General features: G+C 43.2%; 2 protein-coding genes across 17 annotated transcripts in view; one reads left to right on the top strand and one right to left on the bottom strand.

Moving 5' to 3' along the window:
* The window catches only part of LOC141445345 (phosphatidylcholine:ceramide cholinephosphotransferase 2-like), a 143,581-nt gene that overhangs the window by 86,386 nt on the left and 40,192 nt on the right, over positions 1 to 17,003 (top strand).
* The window catches only part of LOC141445344 (uncharacterized protein KIAA0930 homolog), a 57,895-nt gene continuing 46,851 nt past the window's right edge, over positions 5,960 to 17,003 (bottom strand). For 5 of the 16 annotated variants that reach the window (XM_074111169.1, XM_074111168.1, XM_074111167.1 and 2 more), the window contains 5 exons: positions 13,633 to 13,872; positions 12,004 to 12,157; positions 9,644 to 10,201; positions 9,284 to 9,433; positions 5,960 to 8,961 (listed from right to left, as the gene is read on the bottom strand). In XM_074111169.1, the coding sequence (XP_073967270.1) occupies positions 8,921 to 8,961; positions 9,284 to 9,433; positions 9,644 to 10,201; positions 12,004 to 12,157; positions 13,633 to 13,872 (1,143 nt within the window). In that variant the 3' untranslated portion in view covers positions 5,960 to 8,920. The other 11 variants (XM_074111174.1, XM_074111172.1, XM_074111183.1 and 8 more) reach the window with 11 other exon arrangements.

Genomic DNA, 17,003 nt, shown 5'->3' on the forward strand with positions numbered 1-17,003 from the left:
AACCTTTTCGCTGTAAATTTAATTGCCTACACTACAACTACACTAAAATTGTTTTGAAAAAGTTCTGCTGTGGTTTGCGATTTTACTTCCTCGATTTAGTAGGTTTGGTATATTTATATTATCTTATCTAGATGATGCATAATAACACTGTACCACGAGCTGTAAGATCCTTGGAAAATCTTGCGTCTTAATGATTCGTAATACATAATATGTAAAAACGTTAATTTGTGCTGTAGGTGGAAACGATGGATAAGGATGACGTTACTAATGGTAGGAAGCGGTAATAAGACGAATTACTTGGTTAAAATAGTGGTTCCTATTAGTTGCCGTCCTGCAGGGCTACTACGAAACTCGAAGTTCGTATCGTACCGTCCCTCTCGCTCTCGTATTAAATAGTATAAGTGTCAGAAGGACCGCACGACACGAACTTCAAGTTTCGAGTTTCGTAGTAGCCCTGCTGCTGACTCAATGACAGATTCATCCCAAACAGCGCGGCGTGGGAGGCTCACGCGCAAACCAACTTTGGACCAACGGAACTTTTTAAATCGCGTTCATCTTGCCAATGACGTAATTCTAAATAGCTTAGTGACAGCAGTGTAATCGAGTGTCATTTGTTTGTACCCACGCGACGTTGCCAATCCTCAGCCTGAGTATGACGTCAAGTCTGGTCGGCCCTAGCCCCTACCCCTAGGACTCAGGTGCGCCGCTGACCTACTGACATGATAATTACGCACTGGCATTTGTTTTGGTTTTACTACCGCCCAAATTGCCAGCAACCTTGCCCTAATTACGTAGATTCGAGAACAAACGTTTCGTAATATCTCGACTGGAATCTAGGAAGGGTAATTCCGGGAGCATTTAAACTATAAACATTCGATGCCCTTCGCTTAAACGTAATGGACTATCAGCATCAAGTTTTGGAAAAGGACACTATTCGTCTTTATTCATTTTTTAACTTCATCAATATGATGGAGATGTTCATGATGATGTTAAGTTATCTTGGATCCACTGAACACATACCTGGTTACAGATTTATCAAATAAGGCGGCACAGCGGACTCAATACTTGTTTGTGTAATGAAGAAAACAATGACACTTTATATATTTGTATAAACTGCAAATGTTTAGTTCTTGGCCGGCGGAGCACTGCGGCGGTAATGAGGCCCCGTCAGCGCCAGCGGAGCAAGTGATGTCTTCCGGCTGACTGGGGATACCCGCCGACCGGCTGAGCTTGCAGCCTCGCAGAAAAGACACCTCTGACCACCATCTAACGGTTAGATTCTAACCAATGTTACAAGGACAATCTCGACGCTTATTAGCAAAACCAACCTAAGATATTTGAGGTTAACTGGCTCTGGAACGTAACTGCCAACTGCCGACTATTCATCATTTTTCATTGCAGTTCCATTGCAGTCGATACAACTCCACACAAACTGCACGCTGGCTGCGATTGAAATGTATACTTAGGCAGTCGATAGTTGCGGTTAAACTGCAGTTGGCCCGTGATGTATCGTAATTCAGCATCGGTTTAATTTTTCTAGTATTTTATTTCAGATTTTAAGTTAAATTCTAACACTGCGTCGACTAGTCAACTACTAGGTGCTGAGAAAGCATCAGCAATTAGACATGTCTCGAAATCCAAAAATAAGGACTAAGTACCTTCGAGAAACAAACCCATAAGGAGGTACTCCCATACTTCACAAAGTCAAATTACGCATACTTAACTACCTACTTGTTTAAAGAATGCAAATTTTTGGCAAAATGGTGTAGCCAAAAAGTGGTTTCTAACAAGCGTAGCCCCTGGTATCCCCAGGAGCCGCGGCGCGTGCGCCGGCCGCCTACTAGCGCCGTGCGGAAGCCCGTCATTAGCAGCATCACCGAGTCAAGGAATTCAACCAAAATCTACGAGTAATTATATAATAACTGAGACGATGTCCTGTCCGATCCATTATGTCATTTCCGCCTATTTTCGGTCGCATAGCTTCTTAAATTCTGCTGCATTCGATTTTATACAAAAGTCTGGTTTGTGCCACACGGCGACTCAAAATGAGTTGCCGTGTGGTGTGGTACCATCAGCCAAATATGTGGTCTACAACCCTAAAGTTGATAATCGTTTGCATGTCAAAACAATAATGCCAAAGCTTGAAAGTTCGAATTTAGCGACATATTCATTTGATAGGAACTTGTTTAAAAATTGATAGACCCCTTATTTGGCTGATGGTACAAACTGGACTTTTGTATAAAAAAGCGAATGCAGCAGAAATTACGAGAACGAAAACACGCGACTCACAGCTCAAAAAATACGCTCGTCTGGCTTCACCGTAATAAGACATTTAGTTAGCTGTTGTAGCTTGATTTATGTGGCTGGTGCATAATGAGAGGCATTAAAGTACGAGTGTGGTTTTATGAAACTCGCCTTCGGCTCGTTTCATAATAAGATCACACGAGTGTTTTAATGCCTAATTATGTATAGCCGCATACATAACTTTATCTACATGCATATCATAAGTAATCTATAATATGTTCAGATATGGCCTGTATTTTGACTTTGACTGAATTAATAATAATTATTATCTAAAAATGCATGTCATAAGTTTTCTACAATATGTACAGATATGCATTGTTAAAAAAAGTATTACCGATACTTTAATGTAAACATTAAGATGCACTGTACTTTAATGTGAACATTAAGATGCACCCGCAGATACCAGGTTTCTTAATAAAGGCCATTTGATAGGGAACATATAATGATATGCATGTAGATAAATGGATATATTGTGTATCTATCCTACTAATATTATAAATGTGAAAGTTTATGAGTATGTGTGCGTGTATGTATGTTTGTTATTTCTGCACGCTAAAACGAATGGACGGAGTTGAATAAAATTTGGTAATAGATAGCTGGAGCTCTGAAAACACGTTTATAGGTTACTTTTTATCCTGATATTCCCATGGGATCAGGATAAAATCTCAAACCTTAACTGCTGGGTCAGAGCCATGAAGTTTAGCAAACGCAACGACAGTGAAAGACGATGTTGGGATTTCCCATATGAACTTTGTAAAATCTCGTAATTTCAATTCAACTTCTGGCTCTGAGGCTTTGCTTGCTAACGACTTGGGGATTCAGTTTTTTCACCCATCTGTCTAACTAAGACTTAAACATTTATCTTAATTGTTACAGGTAAAATCAACGGAGTAGCCACGTTATTGTTACGAGTAAGTTAACATTGAACAGCGCGGGACGGTTGCATTGCACGTTGTTCTGAGTCGAGTCAAGTAGGTACGCAAGGAATTAGTAATTTATGGCGAGAACAAGGCAATGGACCACACAGTAGTGTGGGGACTGTAACTTGGTGAGAGCTTAGGTACTGGGGATCAACGCGCGTGACTTTAAACTATTAAATAATAACGTTGTTTTTCAATTATTTAGATTTATTGTGGAACTTATAAATACATTTACATAGAATGGCACCAGCCGCTTAGGCTATCGGGAGCAATCTGCGCTCCGGCATGTATACCGCTGTCAATCTGTTTTAAAGTTATATTCTAGAAACACAATATAAAAAAACCTATCCCTTTATACAAAACTAGGTTAATCTAACCTGCCAGGTGGTCAGTTTTACCACCTGCCAGCGGTATACAGCCTAGTTCCTACAGTAGTCTAACCATTTAGCATTATCGGAAGCTACCTCAGGAGCTAATCGTCGTGAGCCCGTATCAAGGAAACTGAATCATGCACCAGGGTGACCTTTGTGCTACTAATGTTGTGTTGATTCTCATGCATCTGCCAAAAAACCATAGCGAAATTGATTATGAAAAGATTCCGTTCTGGTACACGATTCATCCTCAGCAAAAGAAAATCATTTGTAGGTAATTAAGGGACTTAATCGAGGCTTAATAACAGTTTCCATTAACACCACCTTGATGGACGGTGCTTCTCCACTCCATTATGCTTGCATCGTATGTGCAATCTTCCCATGGAATAAAAGGAAATTCTAGTCGAATACTCGTATACTGAGATAACCTATTTATGACCTCTCAAGCAGCTGAGGATCGTGGGTTCAACTCCGGACTCATACCTCTTAAGTTTTTCGAAATTGAGGAAATCTGCACTACTTAACCGGCGAAGCAATTCAATGGTGTGTCTGAAGTTCCCGTAAAGCACCTAGATTGTCCTAGATCCTCATGGGAACTATGGCCCGAGCCCTCTCATTTTGAGGAAGCCTGTATCCCGGCCCCAGCAGTGGGACCCATAGGTACATATAGGCTGGGATGATGACACTAATATTATAATAAATGTAAAAGTTTGTAAGTCTGTTTATTTGTTTGTTCGTTTATTACCTCATCACGTCTAAACCGCTAAACCGATTTACATGAAATAAATTCCGTATACAAATATTTTCGAGTCCCAGGGAAGAACATAGAACTGTTTAATCCCGGAAAATTACATAGTTCCCGCGGGATAGCGATAAACAAATTCTACCCGCACGGAATCGCGGGCAACAGCTAGTATAGGTAATATACTTAACACAGTTGTGGTAGTTCGGGCTAAAGAAAATGCCTCTTGAGTGCCGAGTGACGTCACCACGCTGGTTGAGATACGCGAGGTGGCGCGTAAAAGGGAATGCTCGTAAAATTGAACACCGATTCGGCGAGAGTTAGATGTGCAGGTTGGTTGAACTTTAATACGAAACTAGAAATAGACGGGGCCGCATCCAGCCGTCATACCCGCTGCTGAGTGCTGACGCAGGGATATCAAAATTTCCATTTTTTCGTTTTTCAAATCCAAATTTCAATTCAAATTTTATTTATCTAAGTAGTAGGTACTTACTTGTTCTTGTTGTTGTTTTTCATGTTTTCTATTTTTTTGTGCTAATCTGTTCATATCTTCGTAGGTATTATCTGTGGAAACATTTAACTGGCTTTATTGTTACAATGTTTTGTTACCTATATCCACCTGTAGTAGTTAATTCGTTGTTGTTTTTCTTTTGTTTTCCATTTTTTTCTTGTGCTAATCTATTCATATCTTCGTATTATCTATGGAAACCTTTAACTGGCTTTATTGTTACGTGTTTTGTTATCGACCTATTGGTTTTCCGAATAAAATAAAAGTGAAAATGGTAGGAAACAAACAGGCCGCACGGGACGCGGGCCCAGTACACCTCCGATCACGCACAAGCTTACCAAGATTAATTATAATCGTGAGCCCTAAAACCTGATCTAACTCACATTACCGATGTACAGCCGAGGTCAAAGATATCTTTACACTTTAGTACCTTGTCACTGTATACCTTCTGACAATTTTATACAAAATACAAACATGAAGTGACAGTGGGAAAGTATTTGACCTCGACTGTAGGTAAGTATGTATTTAGACGACCGAAATTAGCAAAACAGTCGTGCTTGTGAGTATTCCTATCCGGGGTTTAAAGCCACCCTTATCATATGTACTATTTAAGTATGTATTTATCTATTGACGACCGGATGGCTAAGTGGTTAGAGAACCTGACTACGAAGCTTGAGGTCCTGGGTTCGAATCCCAGCTGGGGCAGATATTTGTGTGAATAACACGAATGTTCGTTCTCGGGTCTTGGATGTTTAATATGTATTTAAGTATGTATTTATCTATATAAGTATGGTTATCCGTTGCCTAGTATCCACAGTACAAGCTTTGCTTAGTTTGGGACTAGGTCAATTGGTGTCAAGTGTCCCATGATATTTATTTATTACCTAGTCTCTCTTCTAAGCCGCTACATTCTTAACAGAGGTGTCGTGGTCAGTTGGAGATCAGCAGTGAACGTTCATGACAACTTTCTTGGGAAAATAGCGTGTTAGTTCCCCTGTCCTTCCACATCCTAGAGCTGGGAGTCCGGAGTTCGTAGTTGACAAAAGAGCGCTGCGGCCCTAACCTGTTACCTAGTAAGGATATATAAGTAAAATAGAATGAAATGAACACAGACTTGCTTGCAATTATTTATTTCAGTCAAATCATGTAAAACGCTAAACTATGCACGTTTGATGACAGATTCTCGACTCGGTTACACGTTCCTTTATACATTATCAACAGTGACTAGCGATAGTAAAATAACTCCGACCGGCGGACTTGTGCTTACAAAAATAATATTTCCATTATGACGTTCACCGAAACTCTTTCCGTTACTCCAGAAGTTAAATGCCGTGTCCAGAATTATTACTCGGAACATAGATAATAATGTTATGAAGTTATTATCGGTCACTATGAAAAAGAAAAGGACACAAAATCACTTGGTGTCTGTTTCGTTACATTTACGTTAATATCTGCTTAGTTATCAAACATTTGACCCCAAAATATTTAGGTTATCTTCTGCGATGACTCCTTGTTGGATTAAAATTATGTTGCGAATGAGTATTTTAGTAACTATCAAAAAAGAAAATCACTCTTTAACAACTGAATTTTTTAAATTTTAATCTGATATTCATAAAATAAGTTGAATATTGATACTCGAAACAATGTTATTTTCGTCGAAATACGAACAGTGAATAATAATCTGAATAGGCGCCATCTGTTGCGTCGGCTCGTAACTTCAAGGCAGCGTTCTCGCTTGCTAATGTTAGTAGTACGCACAATGGCCGCCTACACAATAACGCCACTGTAAACTTTAATTTACTCTACTTTTTCCTCAATACCATCTTTGATTTTAATATAAATTTTCAGGAAGTTTATTACAATTCACACAATTTTGTACTCAATGTTTTAGGCCTATATTTCTTGAAAACTATATGACTTATCTCAATTCACGTCTTTATCAATTCACAACGTAGCAGTTTGCTCGTTTATAATAGAACACAATAATTAAGTACAAGACACTTAGATGTGTATTCAGACGGCGTATATTACAGGGTAGTAGATGCGATACAATTCTGTGGTTAGCGATTGGAATACACAGTCTGATTATACCTTAAAGTTACTTCAATTTGTTCCCCTAACTAAGTGGAATGATATGAAGTCAGCAATCTAATTACATAAATAAGTCTACGGAGTTTATCTTTGGTTAAATTATCAAATCGAGAGATACAACATTGAGTGTGGACAAAGTACCGAAATGTAAGGCAAGTGTCGGACACCCTCACGGATTGCGCACATCTGATAACTTCTTGGAGCTGTAGTCTAAGCGTTAAGATGATAACCCCGCGATAGGCGGCGCCACCATCTACGCAAAAGTGACTCAAGACTATAAGTTTCGTGTTTTATTTTACATCTTATGTACTTTTGTTTTAGTCTGGATTGTGGTTATTCTTGCTGGGTATCACAGTTTTGTAAATGCATATAAGACTTCATCATCGCTGTCGATTGTTATAAATTTTAATCGGCACTACAGTACTATTGCTTGGGGTTTATTCGGCTTTTTGCGACTATTTTTTTATATTGAGAGGGAGGTAAACGAGCAAGCGGGTCATCTGATGGGAAATGATCACCGCTGCCCATGAGGTACAGTCAAGGGCAAAGATATCGACACGGCCAAAGTTGCAAAAATACGTATACACTGCCTTAATGTAAAGTGCATAAAGTCGTGTATACATATTTTTGTAACTTTGGCCGTGTCGATATCTTTGCCCTTGACTGTACCAATAATTAGACCCCGGATTTTGTCGCAATGACGTCACAATATAATAGGGTAGTTTGGGGAGTAAATGGAAAGGTTTTAATTAATACGGCTGTGTAAATGATGATGATGATGTGTGCGTGAGAATGGTCCCACAGACCATCTCACCGTCCAAAAACATCTACGTGCAAAAAAACACCAACAACAAAGCGAGTGGACACAAAAACCAAAACGGGTTTAACTTAAACCTAACGAAATTTTTGATTTGTTCTAATTACTTGTAATATATTTTTATGTAGGTATTAAATTTTAATTTAAAGAAAAAAAGAAAATCATTTATTCGTGACAACATGGGAAGTTGGGTAAAAATAAAAATGAAAACAAAATACAATTAACATCACATGGTCCCAAATCAACAATCTGCCGGTCTTCCTTTGGGACCATTCTTACATACACATCATCATCATCATCATCATCACTTACACAGCCGTATAATTAACACCGTCCCATTTACTCCCCAAACTACCCTATTGTGACGTCATTGCGACAAAAATCCGGGTCTACCAATAATATCCCAATTCGGAATGAATTCCCTGACCAATTGTTCTGTAGCACGCGTTGCAAACTATAGTAGTAAGTACAGTTTTATTCAAGTTTTAATAAAGGTTTCAATAGTTTATGCTTAGACATTTCTTAACCAATATCCTTGAGTATCAAAGTGGCAGGCGAGAGGGTGCCCTTTCCCCGCCCGCGCCCCCCGCTACCTCACTCGTAATGACGGCCATCAAATAAGTCCATAAGGCAGTGGTTCTTAACCTTTTAGTTAGGAGGGACCATTTGACAAAATTTCTGTTTTGTCATGGACCTCCAACTGTTTGCCTATATGGTAAAAGTAAAATTGTAAATGAATGAACGGTTGCGACCGCTACTTGACTGGCGCGTCGTTTTGCCAATTCGTTGTTGATGGCTTCGCGGACCACTTCGAGTTCTTCCAGGGACCACCAGTGGTCCGCGGAGCACCGGTTAAGAACCACTGCCATAAGGTAACAAAATAAGGTTTTTTAAACCATTAACCAAACTTAATGATTTAATTTTTACTCAAGACCGTGCCAAAAGCTCTGACTTGTCCTTGACAACAAATTTCATTACAGTTCAGAATTACTATACAAAACCTAGATGTGAATCCTGAATTCGCAGCTCATAAAAAGTATGACAATTGCTTGATGGCGTCTGATCTATTCGCAAACCTTATATTGGTCGTAACGTTCAGCACCACGAGGGTATGGCAGCGGCGGTGCGCGGGCGCCGCTACGGCTACAGTATACAGTATACGGGGACTCAGAACGTCAGGATCGGCTCCTCGCGGTGGTCCAGGATATCTGGAAAACGTAAAACAAATGCGTCGTGAGACAGTCAGAATTTTAACATCAGCTCTGGATGAATAAGCTCTGAGACCTCCCCGATTCAGTGGACACGGATTTTTTTGAGTTATAAATATAACGTAACAAGAATTTTTAAAGGTTTGGGTTATAAATGCGATGGAAGGATGACGTCAATGAAACAGCAAGACGAGTCGAATACAAGTGGCTTAAAGCAGATAAATGAAGGAATCTGAACGAAGGAAAATTAGGATGGTTGAAAAAGGCCAAGAACGGACGGATTGGCGAGTATACTCGTAGTGACCGGGTACTGAGTACTGACCCTTGGCGATGGTCCACCAGGGCAGCGTGACGTACGTGAGGTACGCGTTCAGCGGCGCCGACTGCGCGCGCCGGCCCTCCTTCCACAGCGCGAACGTCTGCGTGAAGCCGCGCATCGCCCACAGAGGGTTGTACGCGCCGTCGTCCAGCTCTGCACACAAACGACACAGCTGTACCATCGGCTCATCGGGTCAGGTTTGAGGGAGTCATTCGTCCTTGCGTGGATGATTCTCGGGAAAGAGCTTCTTCGGCGCGAGGTCGGCTCGGAGGATTGCGTTTCGACATATACGGCATGCATGAAAAGGAAGCATACCTGTTAACTCTCGGTGTGGACCTGCAAGAGCGTGCGGGGTGGGCGTACCGTCGGTCCTGGGGCGGGGCGCGTCGCACCAGTAGTAGATGTCTGTGCCGTCGGGCGTGGTGCGGTGCGGCGGCAGCGGCGCGCGCGAGTACAGCGCGCCGGCCACGCCGCGCCGGTTGCGCGGGAGCGTCACGTACGCGCGCGCGCCGGCCGAGTCCCCCGCCGGGCCCGCGCCCGCGCCCGCGCCCGCGCCCGCCGGCTCCGCGCGCGCCGCGTACGTGCGCGCGCACGGCAGCTCCTCGGAGCCGCGAACCGCGTCGCGTGCCTCCGCCGCGCTCAGCGTGCGGCACGCTCCCGCGCCCGCCGCCGCCAGCGCGTCGTCCGCGACCTCGCACGCCTCGCAGCGGTCTTGGGGCTGCGGGCGGGACGGGGGCGGGTGCGGGAGCGGGGGCGGCGCGCGCGGCAGCGGCCGCAGCGGCGGCGGGCCGGGCGCGGCGCGCGCGCGGCGGCGGCGCGGCGTGACGCGGTGCAGGCAGGCGGGCGAGGCGTCGTCGGCGTCGGCGGCGCGCGGGCACACGGCGGCCATGCGCGCGGAGGGAGCCTGCCAGCCGCGGCGCGCTGCACACAGACACCCCCGTCAGCGCGGCGCCGCGACCGACCGAAATTCGACTCTGAACGAGCGCGGACCGGCGAGCGGCGATGTCGCTCGTTACTACGCGACTTTGATCGATTTCGATTTTTAACGCAAAAACATGATTCTGATTCCACTCTAATTAATCAATTTTTCAATTTGTATAAAAGTGCATGAAATTCGCACGATCTAAAACATCGACAGGCGTCTGTTTACGTTCGTCAACGGCCCGCGACGATTCGCTACATCGGCAAATCAAACTATTCAAAAAATACTACTATTACAGAACTAGCGAATTCCAGACGCGAGACTCGATCGGAACCGTATCCGGGCGCGCGCAGGTCGAGAGTCGAGCGGCAGGCTTCCCCCGCGGCGCCGGCGCGGCAGACGGCGGCACGCGCCGCCCGGTTTATTGCCCGCAAGGCTATTTTTGTCCCGGAGCGTGATTTTTTTGCATGCATCATTCGTGCCAGTCAACACTGTGATACTGTTTACATCAACATCACTTGACGCGAGCAGGCAGAATAATGAGCGTACATTTGAATTGACGTGGAAAGCATTCGACATGATTTCCATATGCTAGTAAAACGGTACTCGAACACATTACGGCTCCTCTCGGAACTGCATTGTTCCAGCAATAGACACGATATCGAATGATTGCTTACTACTTTGCCATGCGTCTCACACCGACTAAAATACAGAAACGACATGAATGTGTTCAAAGCGAAAGCGTTAAGCAAAGTAACATTCAACATTGAAACTAAGTTAAGAAAAAGTAAAGCAAATTGGCAAGCTTAGACTCGCTAACACAGATTGAAAAGTAAATGTTATAAAGTTACTCAGCTACATCTGCCGAGAGTGGGCGAGAGTTTGCTGCAGCACTCCGCTACTCTTGGTAGGTGAATAGCTTAGGTGGACTTACACGGGCCCGAGTTAACTATACACGATGTCTTCAAATTCTTCCGGAATATTTCAGGAGATAATTGTGTTAGGGTCTCCCCACACCTATGAACGCGAAATCTGCTTTAGCCGCTCAAAAAACACTTTATTTCTAAGCAATAAGAGCGAAAAAGTCGTCGATCGGCTCGGCCAACACAAACCAACGTGTACCGACGGCATGGGGTATGGTACGGTATGGGGAGAGCCTTTGTTTGACTGAATGCCCCCCTAAAGGTTTTTGTTGTAATTTTGGAATCACCGTATAGTCACGCCTTTGATCCGACGCACTTAAAACATCGATTAATGTAATGTAAAGTAAACGTTTGGCCAAAAATTATGAAAAACATTTATAGGGGTGTTCAGTCAAACGAACCCAATCACCTGCTAAAATAAAAAATTTGAAGACCTTGTATATCAGAGTTAAGTGGTAACCCAGGATAAAATAGTGTCGAAATGTAAGGAACCCTCATCTATAATCCAGGTTTAATGATTTAATGGAAAAAACGGATAACTCTGTCTTAATTCGAATTTAGCTCGACATGTTTCGGACTAAACTCGATTAAAGACGTGTGAGTTATTCGGGTTTATTTCATTAAATATTAGTGAGTCTCATAGTACTTTCGTGTTCAAAGTTAAACATTAAACTTTTAAGTTCCAAATCGTACATGACGCCTTTAGGGCCTATTTCACCTCTTGTCGACTAACATTGATGCCGTCTCTGTTTGTTTTCTCCAAATAAACAAAGACGGCATTACTTTTTATCTGAACTAGTCTCTTTAAACCCAGCACTCGCGTCGGAAGCGGTGTGTGTTGTAAAGTGTAGTGTTTGGGGGTGGGGGAGGGTACTGACCGTCGCGCAGGTCACCGGCCTCGACCTCGGCGACGCCGGCGGACAGCGAGTCCAGCCCCTCGTTCTCGGAGCGGCTCTTGTCGCCCTTGTCGCGCGTGCGCCAGCCGCCGCGCGCGAAGTGCGCGATGTTGGCGCTCGGGTCGCTCAGGCGCCGCTGGAATCATCCACCATTTTACTGGTACAACAGCTCGTAATGAGGGCCATCTTTTTTTGTCTTACTAGATGGCGCCACTGTTGCGTGAGGTTATTAAGTGTGGCTTTCAAAGTCTGTTATTACGGGCGTGAAAACAAAGTTTAAATTAAAATCATATTTAATACATCTTTAAACCGTACCATAAAAATATCGAGCAACCACAGTCTTGCGTAGTTTCGTTTTGTTCGGAAAAAAGGGAGGACAAAAGTTTTCGAAAGACAAAACTGTCTCAAAACACAGATATTCATTGCCAATTATCGCATAATTGCCATAATTAATTTCAGGTAATTCAAAATATTCATAAAATTATTCAAATTATAAATAAACCCACGTAGCTCACCCAAAAACTATGAGATTTGACATTTCGGAGACCTCACGCTACACTAGCGCCTCTAGCGGCGAATTCATACGCGATAGCCCTCATTAGGGCCCACGCTAGCTGACGCGGGTGCACGGAGCGCACGCGACGCAGCCACTTAGCGCGGCTCAAATTTTACAATAGGCGACCACCCGCTCCGTGCAAACCGCGTCAGCTAGCGTAGACCCTTATCGACGCCGAACCGGCAAAAGACGATAGACAAAAGCTTAATGTCCACGCAAAAAGAGCTAAAAAGGCATGATTCAGCTCAGATCGGCTCGGCCGACGCCTGTCGACGCGTCGACGTCTTTTTCGCTCTAATCAAAGTCAAAATATATTTATTCAATTTAGGCTCAAGCACTTATGAATGTAAAAAAAAACTACCACCGGTTCGTAAACTAGGTATATAATTTTTAAACAGACTTTACCGATTCCTACTTTATCGCGATAAACAATAAAAAGCTAAATAAATAACAGGAAAAGTTTCAAAAAATGTTGGGAAGAACTATCACAGTAAATTATTGGGCGGGGCGTAAGGAAACAACTTATACAAGCTTTCATATCCAGGTTAAGATAATTAAAAATTTAAACACATGCCTAGATTGGGCAGGATAAAAAAGTTACACAATGTACCTGTTTAGCTAAGAATGCTGGAGCGGAAGCGCTACTGCTAAATAACAGAGTCTAAAAGTGGGTCATGTAAATGTGCCTACAAGAAGTTTGGTGGGTGTTTTGTGTGTACCTACGTCAGTAGGAGTACATACTCTGACCACACTACAACAAATTGTTTCCTACTTCCCAGTAGGGACAATTTGTTGTTGACATTGACAATTTATAGCGACAGTTTTACTTAAAATAATAATTTATCGCTTGGTAAACTGATATTGTAAAGAAATGTAGGTAGGTCTTATGTCGGTCCACTAGACGTAAATAGTCTGTAACCGTAACTTAATCACATTGAGATTCAGACGGTTTGAGAAATTTGCTAATTTCATTACATTACAAGGCGTAACTATGGATCGATAAGCGATCGATCACCGACAGCGATCTCGCGCCGTCTGACCGAGGGTGTGCTGACCTGGTGCCGGTACATGAACATGTCCTCGGGGTCCTCCTCCCAGTCGCTGTCCCAGTCGGCGGGCAGGCCGGGCTCGGAGCTGGGCGTGTCGGCGCCGGCGCCGCGCGGGCGCGCCACGGCCATCTCCGCGTGTCCCTTGCCGGCGGGGCCCTTCATGCGCACGAACTCGCAGCGCGCCGCCGCCCGCCCCAGCAGACCGAAAGACATGCGCTGCGCCACCTTCGTCGACAGCGACGATTGCTGGAACGTGATACGAAACCTAGTTAGACTAGTTAACCCACAACAGGTTGAAGTCAGTCGCTGGTTATTTAAAAGCAAAAAGCAGAGCAAGCATCGCTGGGGAGCGGGGCAACCAAATGCCCCCAAATCTGAGTTGTTGCTTATGGGAATTGTGAATGAAAAAATTGACCAGAGGAAGCCGTGACAAAAGGAAGTTCATGAAGTACTTCCGCAGTCCCTGGCACACGTAGGTCGGTGCTCATTAAAACTACGACGCCCCTTGTCATGATATCACACAGCAGCAGTCCACTGCTGGACGTGGGCCTCCCCTAAAACGCGCCATTTTATATATCTCATCATAGTTGGTTTATCATATTCGGCTTGTTCCATTGTTTTATCCTGCCAGTTAAGTTTTGCCTTGCACTACGCTTGCCTATGCTGTTTCCAGCTTATAAACCTAGCAATCAAACCCCAAGACTAGCACTATTTGAGTGTCAGCTGTCAACATTGTTCTAATCTGTCGTCGAAATGAGAACAGAAACACCCACGCCAATCGAATAAACTTCTTGTGTGACAAGGTTGGACCTATTAAAACTGTTAATATCGTAAAAGAATTTGTCATAAAAAAATGACGTGCGACCATCACGAACAGTGCCAAGGCTTCCCTCGCATCACTCTCCCATTCACTGTAATAAAATAGATGATACGCCCTGGGAATAGTTTATTGGCGAGAAGTTTATAATTGGATCTATAGTACACACGTGCTCAATTGTGGAATCCTACATGATACGGATGCCTCTAACCAAATACTAACAATTAACATGAATAATAAATCGCCACACAAAACCACAGCTAGCTGTGCTGTGACGCGATGCTTTATCTCAATGCGCGAGATGGAATTTATAGAATTATGAGTCATAGAAAACAACACATATCAATCATAGTTTAAAAAAACAGATGTCGGTTCGTAAAAAACTCTTATTGTTGTCTGGAAATAATTGACATAATTGATTGAATCAGGCGTACTTTGCGGCGGTCCATATCAATGAACTAAAAGAATTTCTCTGCTCACCGGCGACCTTATGATAGCTAAGTTTATGCAAGATATATATGCGTGTTCATGCAGTTCCTCCACCTCCACACTGAAAGAACACACACAAATCACACAAACCCATCTATAACCACCACCATACTACAGTGACGCGTTTCGAACTCAACCAGAGCTCATCTTCAGAGCAGCACAACCGTATACCATGCTACCAGATATTAGACTGACATCTTTGACTTTGTCGTATTTGTATTAGACAAACAGCATGGATAGATACACAAACGACGCTTGATCATGGTGTCACTTGAAGGGCATTGAGCAGCAATTTTACTACCAAGGTTTATATCATTAGATCATTACATTACTAATGGCTTCTCTCTGGGGGAAGAAAGGTCTTCAAAGCATATGTCTGTTAGATTTCAAACATCTAACATGACTTAGTCGGTCACGAACGTTACTGTTTTGATTAAAAGGTATGTATAGATTAAATTTAACTTGTTTACCACTGACGGATACTGACGGATGCAATGTCACTAGATGGCGTTAGTATCGCAAGCTCCGTTTGAAGTTGCAGTCTTGCCTAAGATTGGCTCATTTCACTATAAATAAACCAATCAAACGTTAAATAAATAACAAACTGACCTCACGCTACCAAGATAATGTTTTTGAACCTCACATATCGGCTACATCTGATGGGGCATAACTAACATAGTCTATGTTGACGACGGCGAGCCGAGTGCTAAAGTGGGGCAGCGGGCCGAGTGAGCCCGTTACTCCCCTTCCGCTAACGCAACACATTCCTAACACAATACCAGCCAGCTAGATATACTAATAATAATGTTTTGTTTGTTTTTTCGTACCGGAAACTGGTTCGACCGCCCAATCAATCATCGTTTAAAAATCAATCAATCATTTATTTGCTAAAAATGGGGAGGAATGGGACAAAAATAATATATTTTCTCAATTTTTTTGTCGTTTTAGGTGTATAAATATACAAAACTAGACTTAAATTAAAAAACTCACGCAGTCTCGCGAGCAGGGATCGAATCGCTTGATTGATTTTTGTGTAAGTAACACATTTGGGCCTGGCGTACCATGGGTTGTGGGTTCAAATCCCTGTTTAAACGATCCAAAACTTTTACGTTTTTAAAAGTTTGTCAATTTTTATATTAATTCTGTGCACACTCCGCCAAGGTCATTGTAATAAAATATTTACGAGGCACATCGTGGGCGCGAGTTTCTGTGTTTTGCGTATTTTTTGTTGTTCAGGAACAAACGGCGTGTCCCGTCGCGACTGACGGCCGAAGGTCGCATCGCAGCGGTCGCGGGTAAAAACGGCAAAAAAATATCTCGTGCGCTGCAAACATATAGGTAGGTACATAATTGGAATGTTTAAGTCTGATGAATACAGGGTTACAAAAATACCCCTAAAACAGAATGGCGGTTAAAATAAATAATTTGACTCTAACACTTACCAAAAGTAATATGTTATTTAAAATACCAATAATTTTATTTCTATTAAAAAGATTATCATTGATGTGCAAATACAGAAAATCTGTTTATATTCTAACTTTAATGTCTTAAATTTAAATCGCGATTTTCGTTATTTGTTAGACAACAAGTAGTTCACTGTGCACGCACGCGCATAGTACAGTTAAGTTAACACGATCGAGTCAATAGAAAAATCCACACCGGTGCATAGAAGGCGCGGGCGAGCGGCCGGTGCACGCGCATGGCGCACCGAGCCGCGGCGTGGCGATGGCGCAACAGCGGCGCGGGCGCACCGGAGCAGCCCACTACCACACGCTCGCGGCTCGCGGCACACTGCGGCCAGCGGTCCCGGCCCGTGGACGCTGTCACCGCACCGCACTTTCGGCACGTTGTCACTGTCTTATGGAACTATTTCGATTTATATTTAAAAGTATTCCTTCCTCACCTAACTGATCTAAAGCGAAAACAATACAGTAATTCCATTAAAGGCACTGTCGAAGTGCTGCGAGTAATCTGTTGTCGCCATGTTAATTTGTGGTATGAGCAAACAAAGGCAAACAACATTTATTGGCTACAGGGTTTTTATTCACAGAGATAGTGAAGGATCTAATAA

Source organism: Choristoneura fumiferana, chromosome 2 (assembly GCF_025370935.1).
Source record: "Choristoneura fumiferana chromosome 2, NRCan_CFum_1, whole genome shotgun sequence".
Taxonomy (NCBI): domain Eukaryota; kingdom Metazoa; phylum Arthropoda; class Insecta; order Lepidoptera; family Tortricidae; genus Choristoneura; species Choristoneura fumiferana.